General features: G+C 37.5%; 1 protein-coding gene across 1 annotated transcript in view; it reads right to left on the reverse strand.

Annotated features, from left to right (window-relative positions):
• The window catches only part of CERK (ceramide kinase), a 42,992-nt gene extending 18,728 nt beyond the window's left edge, over positions 1 to 24,264 (reverse strand). The window contains 7 exon segments of the mRNA XM_039570828.1: positions 7,404 to 7,549; positions 11,591 to 11,654; positions 12,172 to 12,297; positions 13,994 to 14,116; positions 15,285 to 15,398; positions 24,107 to 24,127; positions 24,130 to 24,264. Coding sequence (XP_039426762.1) covers positions 7,404 to 7,549; positions 11,591 to 11,654; positions 12,172 to 12,297; positions 13,994 to 14,116; positions 15,285 to 15,398; positions 24,107 to 24,127; positions 24,130 to 24,244 — 709 coding nt within the window. The 5' untranslated portion in view covers positions 24,245 to 24,264.
• Between the last annotated feature and the right edge of the window lie 234 nt (positions 24,265 to 24,498).

Consider the following 24,498-nt stretch of genomic DNA (forward strand, 5'->3'; position numbering starts at 1 on the left):
GAAAATATTAAGTGGAGTTATGAAGCTGAAGCTATACTTTACTGCCAAGTTTTTCAGTTTCATATTGTCTCCTATGTTCATGAATAGAAAATTCTACTTTTGAAAAGAAAAACAAACAAATAATCCCTGAGAGATCTGACCTAAACTTTTACTGCTGAATGTACAAGCCTAACACTTTATCCAACATTTTTCATTTCTTCCAGATTTGTGTACATTCTGCTCCTAGAATTACCTCAGTCATGTTTGTCTTGATGTAAACAGAGCTTCCAAGTAGTCTTACACTACAGACGGAAGAAGAAGAGGGGAATTCATGCAAGCTACATTTCAACACCAGAGGTTCATCTCCCTATGATCTTCCATAGTCAATTAAAAGCTGATTCATCTGTTTGGCAACTACACTGAACTTATTTTCATTTCTATTCATTTACTAGCAAGGAAGGGCTAAAATTAAAACTGAGGTCTGAAATTAGTTCTGAGATTCTAAAACAGGAGACTGGGTAACATACCAACAGTAAAACATTTTTGGTTTTTTTCTATTGGAGGTAGTAGTGTGGAGCAACAAAACCAGTGACCTATTTACATGGATGTAACTACAGCATTCCTCACACACACGCCAAGAGAATGTAACTTGCCACAACACCATACCAAGCATGAACCTAACAGTACTTGTTTAAAGGTCACAAAAATGTTCATGACTAAGGTTTTGAGTCCTTTTGAACACTTCTTAACCAAATAAGACTTCTAGACCATTAGGTGGGTCGTCACTAGATGTGGAATCTACAACTGCTGAAACAGCACTCTGAACAGATACACACACGAACCCACCAAAATCTGGGTTATTTCATCAGTATAAGTTAATATGAAAAGCAGGATTAGAATGAAAACATAGCTTGAATAATATCCCATGATTAATATCTTAGGATTGCCAGAACACTCAGTTTGGGGAAGAAGCTTCCCATAGAGCATGACCCTTGACTAATGTTAAGTGGTGGCTACTGTACACTCTGGCTAAACCAACAGAAAAATCATATACATACTCTGCCAGATTTTCTTTGGAGATTTTTAAGGGCAACAGCCTGAGTGAAGGAACATAAAAGAGGTTTTTATGGATTGCACAGAACTGCATGCAAATGTGAAGAAAGTAGTTGGACTGCTTGCTAACTGGACCCTACTTCACTTAAAAAAAAGAGAGAAACATATTCAGTATAGAATCTAATTTTTGCATTGATTTGCTAGTAGAGAAGAAAATCAGCTTGCAAAGCAATGATTAAGTTGCAGGTTAAGACACTTACACACAGCTATTTGTGTGCATGTTACACTGCAGACAATATGCCAAAGCTTCTGTTCTGGTCAAGGACATCTTGTCAGGAATAGCTGATGGCAGCTTCAGCTTGAGTCAAGGTACACACTCATAGGCCTCAGTGGAAGGGCCTTAGGAAGCAAGTGACAAGCTGATGCAACAGAAGATCAATGAGCTCTGCTGATCCTATTGACCAGATGTCCCCCATTATAATATGAATTTAGATGCCCATCTCACTTGCAGATACCATATGTAAGCATGCAAGTTTGAGTGCCAGTTTCAAACTGAAACTTACCCTAAGGAGATTAATTCCTTCACCTAAAATGCCACCAACCACCAGGGATCAAGTGCTGCAGATTACTCTGCTTGTCCTCCCAACTCCTACTCTAGTACAACAATTGTCTTGCACAGGGCCAGTACATTTCAACAATGGTGGCACCATACCACGATACCATATGTAGATGCTGAATGTCTGAAATCTCCCAGCTAAAGAAAGCTCTCATCCCAGATACTTTGAGATTAAGAACTCATTAAAAATATGAAGTATGTAGAGGGCACAACAACTTATCTTTGTTAAAATAAGCATAATTACTTTTAATCTTTACCATACATTGCTCATTTTCCCTAAAGTCTGTTTTTCATTAGGAGGTATCATACACCCACATAGTTGTTATACAGGCAAGTTCTTCTTTGTTCTTTTCCTCCCCAAATATGAGAAATGCAATCTTTTATATAAAATACATTTAATTATTTAAAAATTAAGAAAATCTCTCCTTTTAATTAATCAATCACAAGGAAGAATGATCAAGGTATTTATTGAAGTATAAAAGAGCATGTACTCCACATGATTAAGTTTTGCTACAGCAATACTAAAGAAAGCAAAGTGATGGACTGCATTACACAGAATGTACTACAGCTAAATCACCAGATTTCCCCTTTCACGTGAACATTGCTAGACGTTTGTGAGTAGAAAAGTCATGCAGACAGGTACACTCAGACACCACTTCACAAGTTTAAATTCGTACTAGAACCACCAAAGTGGTTAAGCAAAACCAGAAAATTTGCTGGTTGTATGGAAGAGTTCATGCCATTGATTGATGGACCAACAACGAAAGTCAAAGTGCTAGACTTAATCATCTGAAACATGATTTGACTACTAACTTACAACTAGGGTTTCTTAATCCAAAACACACACATGGTGTAGGCTATAAGTATTTATTTTTGTGCTTTTACTGATGGAAAACTAAATAAATTGCAAACAACTGAAGTACTAAACTAAGCAGGTGACAGAAGCAAGTCAGCTAGATGTTGATCCTATGCAAAACAGTGAATTTAACAAAGAAATAGAAATATTTTTAGAGCTCATGAGCATTGTTCCATGTGAGATACTCTTGACAGGGGCAGGTGCTCCCATAGCACACAAAGAATCCTCAGACAAATTAGTATGAAAACAGTATTTGTAGTGAAAACAGGCAGAATAGCAGCTTCAGTGGGGGTCCCATATTTGTGCAGAGTTTTTGAGAATCCATAATCCATGCAGTCATCGCACAGAGGAAATGTCAGGTAAGTCACCCTAATGGCAGAGTAACTGCACGCTTTTGGATCAAACAGCATTTAATATTTTGAAAAATTCTAGAAAACTACTTTTCTGATAAGTGATTTTTAAAAGAGAAGGAGCTGGCACATTCAAAAGTAAGCGGAGAAGCTACTGCTGCAGGGAGAGATGAAGGGTCCGGGTTCACACCCATGTACCTACTTGAAGTTTTATACATCTTCCTTTCTGCATACAGAAACCAAGAAGTCAAGTCATCTGCAGAACAACAGATTGACTTAAAGAGAAGCAGTTCAGAAAGACTTTGGTGTAGGATTTTTTGGTAGATAATTGCTTCAGCATAAGTTCAGTAACAGAGACAACAAAAATGGATTCATCCAATAATGGTGGATTTTAGACAGGAAATGAACCTCACAAGAATAAGTAATATTGACTTAGTTGTCTCCATGGCAGGCCCACTATATTAAATTCAGTATTTAGCCCTAAGACTCTAATTTCAAGAAGTTTAATGGATTTAAAACGCTGGAGGAGGAACATAAAACATGCACTTCTTATTTCAAAGTGGATATACTGAACTTTGAAATGAGACGCTAACTAAATGGCAAAGATCATTAAATATTACAAGCATTGTAGCTGAGAAGGCTGTGAATAGATCACTTGGAGTAATTAAACAAGAAAGATAGCTTTTATGGCTATTCTTTAACACATTTTTAAGATAATTTTTACACTCTAAATAACAGAAATATGAGTCCAGTCACACTTCACAACTTGACTTGAATCTATTTTTTAACTTTGTGAGTGAATCCTCCATCTTTTTTCTGTATTACATTCATATAGGAAGCCTGCACTGTCTTTAGCATTCTTAACTTCTACAGTGACATATCAACAGTCTGATTATAATCATACTGCATCCTTCAATCCTAAACATTACAGAGCTGACCACCAGCAAACAGAGTGATCTGGATACACTAGAAGCCTAAAATCACCATAGTTACTAACTTTATGTCTATTCTTTACTCAATATTCCCAACTGCTTAGATTTACAGCCCAGGGTGGGTTGCAGACTCAGTGTTTTGAATGAATGCAATAGTATGTCACAACACAGAGTGAAGTGAGATTTTTTTTTTTCCTATATGCTAAGATCATTAGAGTATTTAATCTAGTAAGTTCTTTCTAACCAAAAAAGAACAGCAGTTGACAGCTTTGTCCTCCTATTCTACGCAAAGTGTAATAAGAACAGCAATTTACTTTGGCTTACTCCAGAGGGTGCAATTTTAATCCTAAAATATGTGGATGAAACGTCAGCGTCCAAGCTGTACCAGGAATGAGTCTCTGTTTTTAAGTTCTATGGAGACATTACTTCTCTGAAGGCAGTGAGACCACATGGCTGAATGTGCTTTTAAGGCCAGTAAGAAATAACTGGTTTTTAAGGCTGAGAGGAAGAAATAACTAAGGAGAGGTTTTCAGAGATGCACTACAGCCTCTAAGTACTCTTAACAGCAAATCCATTTACAATGGCAAACTCAATTTCCACTGGCAGATTTGAAGAATGGCTGCAACTAAGAGAAATTCAGAAGTTAAAACTGCCACTTGAGTAGAAGTCTTTTATTCATGTCAACAAAAACACAAGTTATTTCATAAAAATGTTCCATAATGCATAAGAATAAATGGTATTTTTCAACCATAAGACACACTAAGGAAAGATGTTGTCTGAAAACTGACAGCTGTTCAAGGAAAAAACAAAAAGGAGCCAAGCAGGGACTTGCTCCAGAAAGTTAGAATCATGATTTACAAATAGTATTCAACATTCAAAAAAGAGAGCCTGCACAATGGAGTTCTGCTATGAAATAAAGCTTATTACTGGAATAACCCAGTCATATAGGTGAGTGTTTTAGAATTAAATATCTTTCATTTGGAATTTTGAACCTTGTACAATTAAATTGTGAGTCTCTGAGCAAAGACTGACTATCTGCTGAATTTAGTGTTTGTTTGAATACAGAAACTGTTTAATCACAACCACAAACCACAGCCTGCCACATTTCTCTTCACACGACTTGATATCAGGAACTAAATGATAAAAAAGGGGAAAACACTGATCTACTGTTGCCTTAACCCAGGCTCCTGTTAACACTGAGTAAACTATCTCCATGTATCAGAGGACACACAGAGCTTTATATCTTCGTCTCTAAACTATGGGTAGTCTTTGTTTTCAGTATCTATTAATGAGCTCTTAGGATTTTTAAAAACAGGCTGGTTATAAAGAAGTAGAAAGGAGATAATGGACGAAGTTTTACTAGAGGTATCATTTGTATTTCGTTACTACTTTTGACTTGCTGTGTTTCAGCACTACCAGTTCAGTTTAAAAAAAAAAGTTCTTCTTAAGAAGAATTTCACTTACTTTTGGAACAGACTTCTTGCACTAGTGATAGAACTAGGCGATCTGTTGGGGTCAATACATGGCCAGAACTCCATAATATCAAGCAAAGATGAATAGAGAACAGATTCACCATGGGCTGGAAAAATACAAACCAGAACAAAACCCCAAATCTTGCTGCCTTCAGGGTGGGTTTAGCTATTTCATACTCAATTTAAGGTCCCTGTAATGACTAGATGTGCTCAGATTTGATCAGTGACTTGACTACCTTTTTCAGTATATAAGCACTTTCCCATATATACCATAATGGATCATTTTAAATACCGTACAATATACAAACAGATCAAGAAATATATTATCCTCTGTATTTCCAAACAATTAATAGAACTTTAAGGCCAGCTTCCTTATACATCATTATAAATAATTTCTGAGGGATTTGAATAATGACTTGGAGAAAATATTTGAACTATAGCACTGATTACAAGGCCGTACCTCATGTCAGTTCAAGGAGTAGAACATACAGTATACATTCAAATAGCAAAAGGATACAATGGACAAAACACAACAAACAAAACATTAAAATATGTAAGAGAAGTGACTTAATACATGTTAACAAAATTAAAATGTCAGTGAATATCATACTTTTTGGGCGCAATTGGAAAAAATGCATTAAGAAAATGTTGAAAAAGCAAGGTTAATATTTCCTGAGGACAAAGAAATAGCTCTTAATATTGATGTTCTGTTTTTCCAATTGTATCTTCTTATGGTCATATATCACCAGTAGGCAAAATCTTCTGAAACCAATCATGTAAGCAAAAAAACCTTTCGCTCAAGAAATTTGCCCAAATAAGAAAAAGGAGGAGTAGAACACTTCAAGTTCTATTCTTGTGAAGTTTATTATACATATTGACTTTAATACAAAGCTTTAACAAATAAAACCAGAATATACTTAATTATAGCAGGAGAGTAAAAAACCATAAGGGGATATTCACATTGCAACTTTTAGACACCAAACATTTATTGTACTGCAAGCAGAAAAGGTTAAGCTTCTTGCAAGCAACAATTCAGATTGTTTGGGTCTGGAGACATTCTTCACAATCATGTAAGGAGTATAAAATTAGTTACCTATAGCTTGAGAGTAGAAACATCATAGTTCACTTGCTGCATTTTTAAAACCTATGCTAAATTTTCTCAGAAGCCTCTATTTTAAGTCTAACCAGAAGCTCACAGTGTTTATTTTGTGTCCAGCTGTTTAATTCAAAGCTCAAGCATCAGACAAGAAAAGAGAACAGCATAGAAAGGATACTGAACTGTCCATTTGTACTCCTACAGATACTTCAAAATTACCGATTCTGTTAAAGAGTTACAACACTTTATTCAGTCCTGGAAGAGAGAGCAAACTTGTTAATCTGCTTTTGAAGGAATCTTTGAGGACCAAATGGGCATGATGAGGTAACACCTGGGACACTAGATTGAAAACAGCAAGATTGATCCAAAGAATGACTTTGTGGTCAGTAATAGCAATAATAAAAATATCAAAAAAGACCTCAATTGAAGAAAGAGTTCTCTCAAATGACAGCAGTCAGGACTGCCTGAAAAAGTGGCTGACATTAAGAACTGTGAATGTGTAGCACCTCTAACAAGAGGCAGAAACTGCAACTTGGTCTGGAAAACAAGAACTATTCCTCAGCTGTAGTTGCCCTATACTTGCTGTGAGAACAAATGGAGGAAAAGAGAGTCAAGGAAACTTAGCATTTGTTTGGAGTTTGTCAGACCAGTGGGAAGTTCTCATTAAAATTCTAACTAAATTAGTGAAGGATTTGGAACTGAAAAAATATTTATCTGGTAAATTTCTGTTTAGTAAATTCCACTCAATGTGTTTAGAAGGGTATTACTGTCAACATCTTATATTAATACACAATAAGCCACAAAAAAAGAAGTAGTAATTAAATTCTAAAGTTATACATTAAGATTTGATTTCCTTTACAAAATATTCTTCCTAAATAAAATTGTATGTGATCAGTAATTTTATATGGAAACAAACAGCTTTACCTAGGTGTCTTTATAAAATATCATTGCTCAGATCTTACACTTAGGCCTAAATTCAAGAAGTTATGAATAAGAAAAAAATTCAAGAATAAATGAATAAATTAAACTGAAAGTTAACCCTTTCTTACCAGCAGGAATTATGCCAATCCTTATATTGCACTGGACTAACGATGCTTTGGGATTATTTTGGTCTATGCCAGAGTCCTTCTGCATTCTTCCAATGAGACCATGCATCACTTCACTGAACATGCCGTCCCCACCAACACAAACAACACTGCCAGGAAACACAAATTAGAATGCACACTAACAGTCAATAAACAACACGGCAAGTGTTCTACTTAGGGCATGCACTGGGCACACCAAAAATAGTTGTTCTATTCTCCTCCTCCATTTTTAGAGGATAAAGTAGCCCACAGTCAACTAGGCAATTAACAAAAAGAAGAAAAAAATTTTCAAGCTTCAAAACTGCAAATGCACCTAGACGTATCTGGAGCGTTAGGAAAAAATGTTGGAATGCAACTGGCAAAAATCTTTATCCTCTACTACTGTGGGCAGACAGACAAATATCAGTGGAAATTCACTATACAAATAAAACACTGAACAGGACTGTACATACGACTTTCTAAGTACACAAAATGGAAACAGGGTACCTTTACTAAAAAGGCAAAAGTTGATACTTGCCACTTCAGGCAGAAGTTTATTTTACACAGTCTAGTAGGAATATACATTATATGAAAGTCAAAATCCAGAGGAGTGCATGCATCCTCTTTCCAACATGCTGAGATCCCACCAGACAGAAGTCATGTATATCTACAGAACCATTCGTAATCAGACAAAGTTCTAAATGTTACCAGATGCAAAACTTTGTTTCAGAAATTTAATTCAGGTCAGAACTGGTACAGCAGCTACACAGATCCTCAATATGTTAAAGCTTAGCAGAGAGTCCACAACCAAGCAAATACTAGGAAGTAAAGCAGTATACATTTAATGAACAATAAACAAATACACTGTGAACTCTAAGAGCATAAACATTCTTCAACTGAAAAACTAATTCAAATACACTTTAAAGGAACACATGAGAAATCCAGAGTTACACATGTAGTTCCTAGTACTTAAGTCTAGGAATGTGTACTGTTATCTATAGCAGTAATTTCCAACTCAAACTAATACTCTTTCACATCATCAGCAACAGATATTGCATATTACTTATTTCATAGAACAAATTAATTTAATTTTTAAGTATAGATCATTTAAATTTAGTTATTCTATTTTTAGCAGGTGGAAAGCTTGATAAAAAGTCTTTTTTTTCCATGAATGGAGAGGACAGTCTTAAAAATGTAAACTCTCCAACTCTAAGTCAAGACCTAGGAGACTGAGAGAAGGAATAAAAAGATATTTGTTTTCAATTTTTAATGTTTTTTTCTCTTCTAATAGCTTAACTACACTATTCCTCAATTTTAGCCTTATCTTTCTCTGCAGACTCAAAAAAAGAGGCTAAAGAAACAAAAACTTCCCTCGTCAGCTCATGGCCAATTTTGTCTCAGTACTAGTTTGCTCAAAGCTCCATCAATCCTGGCCTTTAAGACTTCCAGGGATGGGGTATCCGTAACTTCTCTGAGCAGCCTGTTCCAGCGCCTCTCCACTCTCACAAATTTCCTCCTTAAACCTAGTCTAAACCTGCCCTCTTTCAGTTTAAAGCCATTCCCCCTTGTCCTGTTGTTACATACCCTTGTAAAATGTCCCTCTCTAGCCTCCTTCTAAGTCCCCTTTAGGTACTGAAATGTGCTCTAAAGTCTCCCTGGAGCCTGCCCATCTTCAGGCTAAACATGCCCAGCTCTCCCAACCTGTCTTCATAGGAGAGGTGCTACAGCCCTCTAATCATTTTCTATAATAAACACTATATCCAGGCTCAGAGGAGATAGTTACATGAATGTCTATACCTATCAAAGGTAAATATGATAAAGAACTTCACATATGCAGTAACAGCACAACCAAAATCATGGCAAACATCAGAAGACTAATGTACAAGTCAGACATGTGCTGCACACGTGAAGGCCCCTAGTGAAGAATGCCTGAAAGAAACTGAGCGATTCTTACTCTTTGGCTTTATTTTACTAGTGGGCAAACATTTCACTTTTTAGATAGATGATAACAGCAAAGAACATCTGCTAGAGGACTTCAGAAGCTAATCCACGAGTCCAATGAGTTTTTAAAGAACTGTAGTCCCTTCTAATCTCAACCATTCTGTGAACTAACTCAAAAACTAGGAAAAAAACCCCAATCAGAACAATTTTACAAAGGCTTGTGCAACAGACATAAGAAACCACAGTGATACATGTCACTTACTCCAAACATGGCTATTACCTGCACAATATTACAGAATGTTCTAATTGTTCTGCACAGTGATGTACAAAACCCTGCGATATTGTAACCAAATGAATAATTTAAGTAACTGTGCTTAAAGAAAAGCTGTTTTATTACTGAGCTATTAACTTACTACATTCACCGTAAGAATTTCCTATAAGGCAAAACAGGAAGAACAAACAGGAAATATGCATAAGATATTTAAATAAGCTGTCTAAAATAAAAACATTTGAAAAGCAGTGAAGCAATTATCATTAAGAATCCTGTATCTACTTGCAGAATTCCATGTATGACTTTGCCAAATAGGGAATCTGGAGATTAAACGAAGAAATTCATCACTGAATGAAGGGAAAGCCACACATCAGAACCAGTCTATGAGGACAGCTGAACAAAAGTTAGATGCAGGATTCCAAGGAACCTTTTATTGTATGTAAGAAAGGCCAAACTTGAAGAAACACACATTTATGTGGCTCAACCATTTTCAAAAGCTTCCAAATGACCATGTGATCTGTTATTTAAAAAGTAGTTTTAATTCAAGAAGTCCTTCCTAACATCACTGTTAACCATAGAAAAAGAGTTGTACATGATGCACAAAAGTCAGGCTTGGAAAGACAGGCTGCAGATCCCAAGCAAACTGCCATTCAGGCCTAGCCCAGGAATAAAAGAACCATAAGATTCTAAAAAGATGCAGTTCTCTGGCGTATTGTTTATCTTGGCATATTAGAGAGACAAAACAAACAAAAAAACACTCCAAAACAAAACCAAAAAAACAAAGGAAAAGCAATTCTACAGTACGAGACTTTGAATCTGCCAAAAACACTTCAGATATCACCACAATTGGTCACTGCCACTTGCTGTAAAAAAAAATTTGCTAGGAGTGAACACGGGCTCACTTTCTGCTCTGTATTGAAATTTCACCAATGGTCAGTATACTTATTTCAAATCGAAAATCAAATGAAAAGGAAAAATCACAACTAACTAGCTTTTTCTAGGATCAGTGTTTCCCTTCCTTGAACTTCTGAAAAATTAAGAAAAATCATAGTATAGACAAAATGGTTTATTTAAAAGCAACTCATTTTTAAGCAGGTGAAGCCTGGGAACTCAGCCTATGAATACAATTTCCCAGCATCATGACCTTACTCAACACAGGCAATGTAAATAGTAAAGTACTACAGCAAAAGTACTCTGGAAAGACCTAATGTGTTTTCTTTTTGCAACTTACCAGTTTAAATGTACCTGTCAACAACCACGAGATATCATTTTAAAATACTGTAGTTATGAGAGTTTATCTGCATACATTTTCATGTTTTTCCAGACTTGTAACTTCTTTCATGTCATGAACTGGAAACTGAAATGACTAGCTTTTTTATTAAAATATTCTGCTTCTACAGCAGACTTAATAATGGAAGGCAAGATCACCATTCAGTCAGGTCTTTTTTAAAAGCAGTAACTTCACAACAGGAGAAATGCAAATAAAGCCAAACAACGCAGCTACTATTGAACAGTCAATATATAACAAGAAGAACTACCTGAAACATTTCTACACAGTTCATGTTTTTTACACACAGGCTGAATGCCACTGGTGCAGTGTTCTGAACTCATGTATTTCAAGACCACAAAACATTTCTGGGTAGTTTTTGAGCTATAACAGAATGCTCAAGTGAGCAGAATTAATCTTACATTCATCTTTTGAACATAAATCTCATGCAAACATTGTTATACTACGCTTGAATATATTGTGTTGAACAAGTTTACTGAAACAGTTTTGTTTTCTTTTTATACTCATAAATGTGGATCTCCTACAAAAAGGGACATGCCCCAGGACTTTCAGCTGTTGCAATAAGTGTATTAGTAATGATGGCTACTATTTTAAATGAGAGACAAGAACAGGCCAATTACATAATACATCAGCTTGAAAACAATAAAAAAAAAGGCAAGTAAAGTTACTTACCCATCATATTTATAAATATTAACTTCAAATAAGTTGTCCTTGGCATGGTTAGCATGTTCAGTTACTATGAAGAAATAAACACATTAAAATTTATTATTAAAATACTACTACAAAGCTGCATATAATACAGAATTATAAAAATTAATTCATTAATAACCATGATTCGATTAGCAATGTGACCATAAAACAGCCTGTCCATAAGATGTGTCTCAAAAGATTTTTGCTAGGGAAAGAACTGAAGGAGACAGGCACAGTAAATAGGAAAAAAATATTTCACTAAAATTGTGCAAATGATCAATTAGTTTTAACAGTGAAACTAAAAATGAGAAGAAAAGCAGAGTTTAATAAATTAAGAACTCAAATAGCTCAGGAGCACCAGAAGTTTTAATCTAGTAAGCAGAAAACTGATAGAAGGTTGCAATTTATCTGGCTACCTATGTTTTAATTAAAACACATTCTCTACGACTTTGTTTCATTTCCTTAGTAAGAAAAGTAACTAACAGAAAGAACTTTAGCTACTCAGGGATGTTTCAAAGAGTTCATACTGTGCTTATTAGGAAATTAAAATATTCATTACTCACTAACAACATCAGTGGATATAGAAGCCATACTGAAGAGTGGAGCAACTTTCTGTTCATAAATCCTCTTCCCTTGTCTTTTTCCTCCATAGGGATTAATATACACAAGCAAATGCTTTGGTCTAGACTCTGCAGTAAGGAAAATCATAGTAGGGCAGCAATAGCAAAGGCACTTGTAAGTATCATATTTACATACATTTTACATACATAAAAATACTTTTACATTCATTTATTTAAACTGTCTTCTTACTTTATTAACAGGGTTAAAATGCATTTCCTTTCTGTGATCAAGTTACAGCAAGAATGCCTCACAAAACTGCAGGCTGCACAGCAAGTGCTTGTCCTACAGTGTTAGTTGCCCTAACCCTGTTAGTTACCCCTCCCTCCCTCCAAAAACACCTTTGATATTACTATCTCAAATTTGTCCAAACAGTTATGGCTTTACACTAGTAGTGTCAATGAAAACAATTATTACACCTCTGTATTAACAGATATACAAAACAGTAATGCTTGCTGCACCTAGAAAACCTCCTTTTTTTATGGAACAGACAAAAAACTTAACATCTATACTTCCTCAGACAGCATTCTACATTATTACTTTAAAAGGAAAAAATATCAGATTTATTACATAAGCACGCTATTACAGCAAATCCACCCAAGCTAGATAGACTGAGTGGTTTAAATCTGCCAGACACTTAAAGCACTATTGAACCTATCTGAGAACATATTCCCTTTCCTGAAATAGTTTGTTACCAATAAAATGAACAATTGCATACAAATGGAATTGACTGCTCAGGCCACAGTTCTCACAGGTGTATTGATTTGGTGCACAACCCCCATTTTTTGAAAAAGACAGATATCTTGTGTAATGTAAACAAAACAAAAACATTAAGAATGCTTCCACTGCTTGTTCAGAGCAGCTTTTCTTAAACTTACTAATTTTTAGTCTGTGAGCCTTAAGTACTTGCTTGAGTCACACTGTAGGTGTACTTGTATCCAATCCCTTCTCCAGCTCTGTATCTCAGAGGGGCCTCAGACCTACACTGTAGCGAGCTCATCCCTAGTCCTGTCTCCAGCTCCAGCTGTTCTACTCCAGCCTCCCTGGATGGACCCAATTACTTTACCTCATCTGGGCTGTAAACTGGACCTGCTTCTATTCTCATCCCTGTTCTGCCCACCCTGCTCAGAGACAGTGGGATGCTGGTCAGCAAGGGCACTGCCTATGCTATGATCACCCTTGACATCCTTCTGTCATGGAGTTACTCTGCTCCTGCTGCTTCCTGACAGCTATCAAGGTATCTCTTTCAGGAATAACTCCTTCAAAACTACTTTTAACCCCCCATGAAGCAGATGTCTAAGAGTCTCAGAAATTATTAATGGGAACTCTTATTACATAAGACATTTTGTTGATGACAGTCTGGAAAGGTGAAACACACCTATAAATCTTTCAATTGCTACAGTCCTTACCCTCAAATCTCTACAGTACCTCAAATCCCTGAGCTTACATCTCCCCATTACTTTTTCTGAAGCTACAGTCATTTAAAGCCTCTGCTAAGCTTCCAGTGTGTCTCTATTTTGCGAAAATAGTTTGTATCTGGGCAGAATTATATGACATCTACAGTCCTGACTGATTAAAGCACTCAGTACAACTTAGTGAATATGCAAGATAAAGTAGTGATAAGGAGACACTTCAACTCCTGGCTCCCTCATTTTGAGCATAAGCTGCTCTTAAAAGTTCAAAAAAGCAGATATATCAAAATAACATTGATTGATGTACAAGCCTACAAAATGATGGTGCAAATGTTCATAGTTTATTCAAACTTACTCTGCATTTCAAGTAATTCTTTCAGTGCCTGTATCCACTGATTACATATGGGCTCATCAACACACCAAAATGTCATATCACTGCACCGCCAGCGGTGATTTCGGGCTTTCTTCACATAATACACTATTTAAAAAAAAAAAAAAAAAAGGCATAATGAGATGGTTCTGTGAAATAAAAAATGCATTTCAGAAAGATCTCGAAAATACTGACCTGTAATTAACCTCCACTACACATTTCCACAAATGACAGAAGCATTCCGATGAACAGCACATTTGTAGTCCAAAGGAAAACATAAATGAAAACACTTGCTTTAGGTGTCTGCTTATAGCAGACACCCAAACACAGGCTTCTTTTTAAAGAAGCCATTTCTCATCAACTTATTATAGACATACTTGTTCAGAAGTTCACTGAGCTTATGTATTGTCTGTATTAAAGTCTGCAATATCTACATAAAATGCCACAAGCTTAAGATGATAAGCCAGGCTGACACCAGTTCTGATGTAACCAAGGGTGAATTTCATTACGTAATGCTGAAATTTGAGAAAAAAGTTTTCTTGTGCATTAAGACCTTATACTTACTTCATCTACAGTATCTCAAATCACTCTCACTAGGGGACTAAATGCGAGGAAAGTACTGCACAACATATAATTTTGGCATGACATCTTTTTAGCACAGAAGTCACCACTCCTCTCCCAAAACAGACATTTATTTCTGGCACTTTGTTTTAAGAATGCAGTCAATAATACAAATAAACCTTCATGCATACATCCTGATGGCTAGGGGTAATTTAAAAAACCCCAAACATTTAGGGCTCTTTTTTTCAGCCTCTCTCAATTTTCTAGTCAAGTAGTAGAAAGCAGGTGTCCTACTGCAGAGTCATTCAGCAGCAAAAAGACATTAGAGTAAACACTCAGATTAGTTTGAACTTCATTAAAAGCAACCAAACAGAGCATGTGTTCTTAAAGGAAGAGTTTTATCTTCCAAGTAAGGATCTTTAAATGTAAACCAACAGATTTTTGGGGGGGGTTCTTTTGCTTCAGTTTGCTGCTTTTTTTGGGGTTTTTTTTTTTTTTTTTTTTTTTTTTTTGGGGTTTTTTGTTTGGTTGGTTTGGTTTTTTGTTTGTTGGGGTTTTTTTTGTTTTGGATGATTGGTGTTTTGCAGGGTGGGATTTTTTTAAACATATGATTTCTTTTAAAAAAACCCAAAACTCTAATGATTCCTTTTGAGTCTGCCTTAAACTGCCTTCAGAATAAGGAGGACAAGCACCCAGAGACTGTTATTTGCCTTACCCGTGAAAGCATGTAGCTTTGCCATTTTGTGCCATCTGCCAATGTTACGTTGTTTCTTGTTGAACTCAGTTTCTTCTACAGCAATGATCTCGGAGATTGGCACAAAACAGTTTTCTGTATGAACACAAGATCTTACGTATTAGAATCTTCAAACAGCATCTGAATGATTATTTCTATACCTAATATGATACAGACATGATTAGAGCAGCTGCTCAGTAAGCACAACCAAGAGCAAAACTAGCAATTTTCTGAATATTTTCGATTTTCTTTTGTCTTTAGTCAAAGCACATAATCCGTAACCACCTATGAAATACCCAAGACAGTATTTTAAATGTCTATGATTTCTCAGAAAATTAGGTATTTCATATATAAAAATATTTTTGCATGAAGCCAAAATCCAGCAACATTGATTTTAGAGTAATTAAACTGCCCCTTCTATGAGGCCTAGTCCAGATACTTGACAGTGAATAGCACAAGCTATTTCAAAGAACGTGCAACTAAATCTAGTGCACAGACTACAGAGGCTATTTGTTATTCTCAAGTAAGTAGCTGGCTTATGAAAGAAAGGCATTCATATGAATTCTTTAGATTTTAAATCCCACTAAGCTTTTAAACTTTAGTATCTCTTAAGAAGAGAATTCCAGAAGTTATGTTCACATACTGTGAAATATTTTCCTGGTATCAACTTCAAAACGACTTTTTTTTCAGAATGAAAGACCTCTTGTAGACTATGAAATAATTTCCTCCAACCTTAATCTTTTTTCTCTTATTGTTCCTAAACATCATCTCAGACTTAACTCCTGTAAAATTTTGTCTCATTTTCATTACTGATTTCAACACTGCTCTGCTTTTACTTCATCTAAAAAAAGTGAAACTTAAAACACATGCTTTGTATTTATGTACAAGCAAGTGCTCTCTGTATACATACACATGTATAAAAGATTTATATTGTTACAATAGTATAGTCTCACATAAATAATCTCTTATATAATAAGAATTTTAATATACTTGCTTCTCTCACATATACAGAGAGAGTGATACTAGGATATTAAGCCCATAAAATACAGACACTAATACCATTGCTCCTGGGGTTTATTCCACATTTCATTTTCCTCACTATTTTGCAGAGGTGCAATGGTAGTGGTGAGGAATGTAAAATGAGCAAAAAGTTTTCCTGACCTCTTCACAGTGATGACTGCAATTCATTAGCCACTAATTCAATTTCATTTTTTTTTCCCCACCCTATTTAATTGGTTTAGTCAACAGAGTCTTTACAATCATCACAGATATCAACAATTTGTGGACTGCTCACTCAAGGGGTTTTGGTATTTGACATGATTAGTGTCATGGTGTCACTCATCTAGTGATCTTATCTTCCCTGAAGTTTTTTTGCATGATTCAAAAGAAATTTAGCCTTCAAACTTTACACTGAACTCCTTTAGGAATCTGGCTGTATTTGAATGTTTCAACTTAAAAACAAATTTTGGCTTATAATAATTGCACTTACTATATTTAAGGCATGATAGGGGAGTGCAGCAGTCACATAATGTTGGATTAATAATATTAATATCCAACAGCAGGCACGGACTCTGAGATACATGATATGTATAATGTACATATGCACCTGTAAGACCATATCTAGTATTGGACAGTAACAGCTATTTGGTCTTCCTAATAGATAGAAGATCTGCTAAGGGATCTCAATGTGATTATTAACCATTTATCCGAGGAAGAAGAAATACAGAACAGACATGGAACAATAAAGGAAAGGAAGCACATTCTTTAGTCTTTCTTCCCCAAAATTCAAATGACAGTGCTCTAAAGAACATTTTTGGAAATAGTCCTTCATAGTGCATACTTATTAGCACGTATACTGGGAGCAGCAACTGAAGTCATTGTCTTATGAGGCATTTTTTTAATATAATAAAGCTGTCCAACTGTACAGATGGCTAACAGATTTAAAAGTACTTCCAAATCTGTATCACTGAAAGCATTTCTTTGGAGTACATACTTCAGTACATATTACACAGCTTCTATTAACAACCTTGAAACCGCTTCTAAAGTCTCCTAATTCTGTGTTCTCCCTCTGACAGTTGCATGACTGTTTTGATTTTCAAGCAAATCTCTTCATAGATGTGGCAAAAAAAAGCAAAAAGTAAATATTTTTGTTATATATGTACATTTTTTTAATCTTATGGCACCAGAGCTACATATCTGAAAAAACAGATTCCTGAAAAATGGGGGGGTGGGGGGGAAGGAGGGAAACACCAGAGGAACAAATCCCACCTTCTATCTGTAAATCTTTGGATTTGGTGAAAGTCTGAGGAGTTTCTGTTCTATGAATATCAGCTCTGCCGATTATACCCCTCAGTACTACTTAGCACCATAAAAGCATCAAGCAACTCCACTGTCCTGACAGTGTACACCAATCTTAAGACAGTCAAAACCACGCACAACTGAACCCAGTAATTGCAGATGGCCAGAAAGATGCAAAACTGTCTCAAATAACATGTGTTATTCAGAACATTCCCTACCACTTAAACAACAAATTCTAATGTGCTTGAGTAGAACTCAAGAATTTCTATCAATCCAAATATCTCTATCACCATTTGACTTGGTGCTACGCACAACATTATTTAATCACAGTGCAAATCAACTACATAGTCCCACCCTTCCCCCTTTTCCCCAGAAGGAAGAAGCTTTCAGTGTGAAGCAATCAGAGACCTTCAGTATGAGCCCCACAGTCCTGTTCCTATAAACACAAAGTCCTCATCTGCTGTTTAGTCACCAAAACCTGCCCCATGAAAACAAGTACCAACCCAGTCTCTCTTTAAGGTTCAACAACGTTCACATACGTACTAATTATAGTCCTTTTCCACACCTATTTTTGTAGCATTTACCCTATTATCAAGCAGCCTGAGATATTTATTTCACTGACAGCATAAAGGTGTTCACTCAGAGGCCTTCACCTTTATGTGTTTCTCCCAAAACATGGAAAACCTTATTGCCACATTAACAAAACAAATACACACAAAAAAGTTGTTTACAGAAAGTACTACAAGATCGACATTAATGAAAAAAGGTTGAACTATGCACTCAGACAATACCAAAGAACTTTACTTGGCTCAGTCCAATTTATTCAACCAAGTAGCACACAACAGCTTTTAGGCAAAATTTTCACCATGATCAATGTCTAGCATACTAGAGACAAAGAGCTGACCATACAGAGAAGGTGGATCAAGGAGCATGGGGAAAAAAAAAAAAAGAGTAAAAAAAAGCCAAACAAAACACACAATAAACAGGTGTCAGTCTTCTCAGCACTCTGGCTGTGCCAGTCATTATTCATTCTGGGTCACAGTGCTCTTAATCTTAACATTCTTCCTAAATGCAAACTGATAAATCAGCAAAACACTGGATTAGATGCACACTATTTTTCCCACATTAAGCAAGTGGGAGGGGAGAAAAAACCCCACAGAAATAAAACCAAGGTAAGCACACTAACAGTGGGCTTTCTTTGTGAAAAATGCAACCAGCAGTTGGGAAGTGTGTTTTTCTGGGTTAAGAAAGGATTTTTGGTGCGTCATTCCTGTCTGCCACTCCCACAGAACACTTCCTGACTTTATAAGCAAACTCACTCAGAACACCTCAGTCAAGACTTGTTCATTCATCACTGCCAGCTACGTATCCTACACAGCCAAATTTCCCCCTCAGAAATGTGTTAGCTCAAAGTAACCTAGACACATGCACAAGCATAAAAACATTACTGATCACAGCATTTGGTTTACTCTTAAAATTCAGCTGAGGCCCACAGATGCAGTGGCATTTAGAATTAATTTAAACTATTAGTATATTCTCAGGACTTAAAAATATCAACAAGTAAAAATCTGGGATGTAGGTTTAAAGAAAAAGTGTATTTTCAGTCACTTTGAAAACTAATTTGCTGTTACCCACATGAAGGGTCACGCTTTCAGGTTTAAGACTTGCCTTCACCTAAAAGCAAGAGAACAGGAACACTTTCTATCAGAAGGTACATGGTACTATATCAATCATGCCCTATAGAAAGCTGTGTTTAATAAACACTAGAGTAAGAGAAGGTAGGATATAGAGCAGATTTACAGACAATTCACATCCTAAGTGAGGGGGAAGAAAAAAAGGTATCATGATTGATTTGATTCAAAATTGTGGAGGAGTCACAGAAATATCCAAAGACCACAATTGCACCATACACTGCCATATATAAGGAAATCTGCTTCTTTTATTTTAAAATAAATTTTCATGTATTTTGTAAACCAATAGACCAGTTTCTATTATGATTACACAGCTACCTCACATCACATGAATCTGAATCAAAACACAGCAATTTGAACTTGGGTCAATTTGAACATTTAAATCATACTATTGAATGTCTTCCCACTGTTTCTTTTTCATTTCCAAGTAAAACCTTTTCTACCCAACTATCAATATTTCAATGATAAAGCAGGGAGTAAGATGCACTTACTCACTTTAAGAGGGGGTAACAACCCAGCAAAAAGATGTATGCTAAAGAACATGTATTGTTTAATGTAGTGTCATCTCTATTTGAATAACGTATCTTCCAGAAGACAACACATTCCAAAGAAGCAATGCCTGCTGGAGCAATTATTTCCCACATCCCACCTGTGTGATGTAGTTGTGGCATTGCCTATAGAGAAACATGGTTCACATTTCAGCACACACCCACTGCCAGATGGAAATGACTGATGAAAAATGACCTTGACTAAGGATGTGCCAACACACCACAGGTACCAGGTGATGGACAGACCTGGTTCCCAAGCTGGCCCACCCTCTGCTGTCTCAGCACCCTGTTTATCAAACTGAGCTTTATTTAGAATCCACCAGAATAGCATCAGTCCTGTGAACACTAGTACTGAGGCTTCCTCAGGCAGTTGCTTTGGAAAGGACACATGGAAGAGAATTCTGAAATACAAAGGCTTAAAGAAAGCACACACCGTAAGTGAACACATAAAAGTTCAGGGTCTAGTTTGGTCATCCCCTTCATGTTTGTACTTTAGAAATTAAAAAAAAAAAAAAAAAAAAAAATAGAAAACCTAGAAAAATGACAGGAGAATCTCATTGGGCATTTGCAATGCCTTAGTACCAGGCACAATAAAATCTTAGCCAATGCTTCTAAAATACCTGTAAGTATATACATACAATATATACTCTGCTACGAATTTGGTACAAAAAGTTTTATCATGTGTTACTTGAGAAAAACCTGACTGTGCCATCAGCATGAGGGAAATAATAAAATAATTTAGCTGACCAGCTTTGCATACACTATTGATGATTAATGACTAAATCTCATGGAGAAATGTTACAAGGCTGAAAAATAACGTTCAAAGAAAATTTGAAGATGAAGGCATCCCTAGGAAAAAAAAGATGCGTAGCTGAAAGTAACAGAGAAACACATGAAAATTTACAGGTAAAAATTTCCATCTAAAGTCAAACATGTCTAACCATCAAAGAACAGGAAACAGGAACCTGATTACACTGAAGACAGAACTCAAAACTATGATGCTGTTAAACAAAGTCTAACAGAAGGAAATAAATTGTATTTAGGAAGTTAAAAATACGCCATGACTTGAACAAACATTTGATGTTTTTGTTATTGTTGGTATCTTCCAAATGATAGCATTAAAAAGAATTCTCCTGAATTAATGCTTCTTCTGCATTTTGACAGAATAGGATTTAAATACATACATATATGTATGTAAATATCACTGTACAGTGATGAGAAAATGTAAGAATCTCCTCATACTCTGTAAAACTGTATTGTCCTGGACAACAGGACAAAGTCTGGATTGTTTCCTATCTGTTTCTGATTTTGGATACAACAGGGAAAGGTAAACATTTCAACACTTCTACAATACACCTAGCTACAGCTCTAGTTCTGTACATGTGAAAGTCTGAAAACCTTGAAAAAACTTACACCAAACAAATTTGATTTATATAGCTGAATTTAAGACAGTAATAAATGCTCAGAAAACAAGTAGCCCGGAGTTTTTACAGTTTAAAGACAACTGCTTCACTGTAATAACTACCTACTAAACAAGAAATATAGCACTTTTATACTGCATAATTTAGGCTGTATTTAGACACAATGTAGTCATGTAGTCAATGGCTAAATGGTAGAAAGATACCAATCTTGGTCAAGCAACTCTTCTGAAATTATAGGCTTCTAACTAACTACCTTCCATATGATTAAGTTTATTTATATACTGTCACGTATGCTGCTCATATTTCTAAAATAATTGCAGAGAACACAATGAATCATCACAGGTCTTAAAAAGAGCTTAGCGTCAACAAGGGAGCAATAATAGAAAACTGTGATGATATTAAAGCACAAGGACAGGGAACACATGAATTAATCAGGGTGTTAAGAAGAAAAGGTACATTATCTATTGTATTGCTCCCCACATAAATTATACCTGTGCCTCCAGAACACTTAGGCATTTCTTTCTCTTCTCTTCTCTTTCCTCCTCCAATTCCACATCACATTTTCCAAAATCTTGTAAACAGCTGTCCTACAAGACAGCAGCTGCACTCAGTAACCACACTTGCCTCTTAAGGAATCTCCAGCTGGGTAGTACTTCAGAAACTGCCTCATAAAGACTTTAATTTACTGTATCCCACTCTTCTTCCACCACTCCCAAAATTCTGACAGTCAGAACATGCTTGAGGGCAGGTTCACACTCGGTTTGGTCTACCAGGAGCAAGTCAAGAAAACTTACAACTTAAAGAGTAGTAAAAATTCACAACTGTAAGCAGCTGTAAACTTTAGAGTGCTAATGAGAGAGCTAGTGTGACTCTGTGGCACTCGTGCTTGATCTACAGGAATTCATCAGCCAGGAGAATGGCACTCCCCTTGAATTTGCTCTGCCTACAGATCAGTCAGCTAGTGACTTTGCAAAGGCATTTTCAGAAGGATTTTACACAATTCAACCAAATTATCTCCAAAGTAGGAGCTACTTTACCTAGTGGGAGCAATTATCCCAGAAGGCCTTGAAACTTTCTATTTTAAATTTAAGATCCAGGTACCTTTATCTAGACTAATTTTGTTTCATTTTGAAAAGTATACAGCTTATTTTTTGCAACAATGTGTTAAGCTCGGCAGAATTAAAGAATCAATTTGTCCTCAAAATCTTAAGCTCTTTTAATTGAGAAAAGTTCAGGAATTTTTGACTACTTTTTCCATCAGTACTGCTGATAAACACTAGATTATGTCAAACTACTTGCGCAGTAGCATGGGAAGGATAACAAACTATTTTTATATTATGAATAAGAAGGGTTGTACTTAAAACATGACCAAATCTCAGTTATGTAAAGTATAACACCAAATTCTCACAATTCTTGAGCTCTCCTTTTTTCCTCACCTTCTTGAAAAAAGCCTCAGGCCAATAAGATATATGATAAAATCTGAAAAATATTTAACAAAGGTACATTGTAAGAATGGAAGAACTATTTAACTTTTTAAGTTTGAGGACTTGCCTGGGATTGGAAACATCTATATTCAAACCTTTCTCAGATAAAACTTCTAGTCAGCCTTTCTATTATTAGTTTCTCTCCGTCTCAGATCCTGCAACCTCTAAAATGAGGATGACAGCAGTTTGCAATTCTACAGTAGCTGCTGTGAAAAAAAGTCATTACACATTTTCAGACGTTCACAGTCTGTGTTAATATGGCTACATTAACAATGGGAATAACTACTATATAAAACCCCCAAAGTCAAGGACCCTGAAAAATACCACTTAAAAGTATAGTAGAAAGTTCGATATGCAGACATTTTCAGAAGTTGATCTGATTTTTTTCAGGTATTTTCATCAGTGACTTCTCACATTGGCAGTTTTGTACATCCACACTATGCTAACTGCACAAAAGGGGAACTACAGACATCTTTGTTACACTGCAAACTAGCAGCCTACATTAAATATTTCCAAACCAGTAAATCACAAAAGCTAAACTTTCTTTGTAAAATTTCCACTAAGCCCCTGAGTTTTTAAAATGCTCAAGAAAAGAAATAATAGAAAAAAAGAAGTAATTGCCTGAGACACAGTCTCACTATGAAAGTGTTTTTAACCACAAGTCTTGTTGTAACTAAAAAACCAAAACTGCTTTTAGTAAGTCTCTTATGTACTGCTACGATTACTTTAAATACATTACAAACTAGACGCTTCTCCATACTCGCGGAGCCAAGAAACAATGGGGTTCAGCTGACCAAATCTGTGTTTTGCCCAGCCAGCTGCGGGGACAGGTGTCCCCCCGTGCCATCAGGGGCACGCTCGGAACAGATGCTCGCCCGGGCTGCTCCGCGACACGCGGGACGGACTGCACTCGCTCGCAGGGGCAGCGGCTCAGCCAGAGCAGGTCTGGGCTTTGTTTCGGAAGGCACAGCCCGACCAGCGTTCAGCACAGCCGGCTGTGGCCGGGGGCAGTCCCGGCTGCATCTCCCCGCTTCGAGCGCCCGGCCCAGCCCGGCGTGGGACTGGGCCACCCTCCGCCTGTCGGACTCTGAACCCCAGAGGCGACGCGAAGGCTCCCGAGCGCAGGAAGCGCTCACGCCGACACGGCGCTCCGGATGCTCAACGCGCTCCGAGCGCGGAGGCACCGCCGCGGGCGCCAGGGCAGCGCGAGCCGCAGGCCGCCCCCGCCAGCACCCGCGCCCGCCGCCGCCGGGGACGCTGAGGACGCTCTTCCCCCGCCGCCGAGGGCAGGCGCCCCTCGGGCGGCCCCGGCCCGCCCCAGGCCGCGGCAGGTGCGCCCCGGTCCCCGCCCGCCCCACTCACCGCCGGCGCGGCGCGGGGGGCGGGGTCGCGCCAGGCCAGCCGCCCCCGCTCGTCGTCTAAGGTGACCTCCCAGGAGCGCCGCCCCAGCCCCAGCGAGGACACGAGCCGGGGCCGGCGGCCGCCGGGGAGCCGCTCCATGGCCGCCGAGAGCCCGGCCCGCCGCAGCCGCTACCGCATGGCCCGGCGGAGCGGGCGGGCGCCGCGGGGCGAGCCCAGCAGCAGCTAACGGCGCCCCCGGCCCGCCGCTACCCCGGCTGGCCCGGGCGGGGCGGGCGCGGCGTCAGCGCTACGCCAGCGCCGCGGGGCGGGGCCCGGCTCCCGGATCGGCGCCGGCTCCCGGATCGGCGCCGGCTCCCGGATCGGCGCCGGGGCGGGCTGAGGCCGCGGCCGGG

The sequence above is a fragment of the Corvus cornix genome, chromosome 1A (genome assembly GCF_000738735.6).
Source record: "Corvus cornix cornix isolate S_Up_H32 chromosome 1A, ASM73873v5, whole genome shotgun sequence".
NCBI lineage: Eukaryota > Metazoa > Chordata > Aves > Passeriformes > Corvidae > Corvus > Corvus cornix.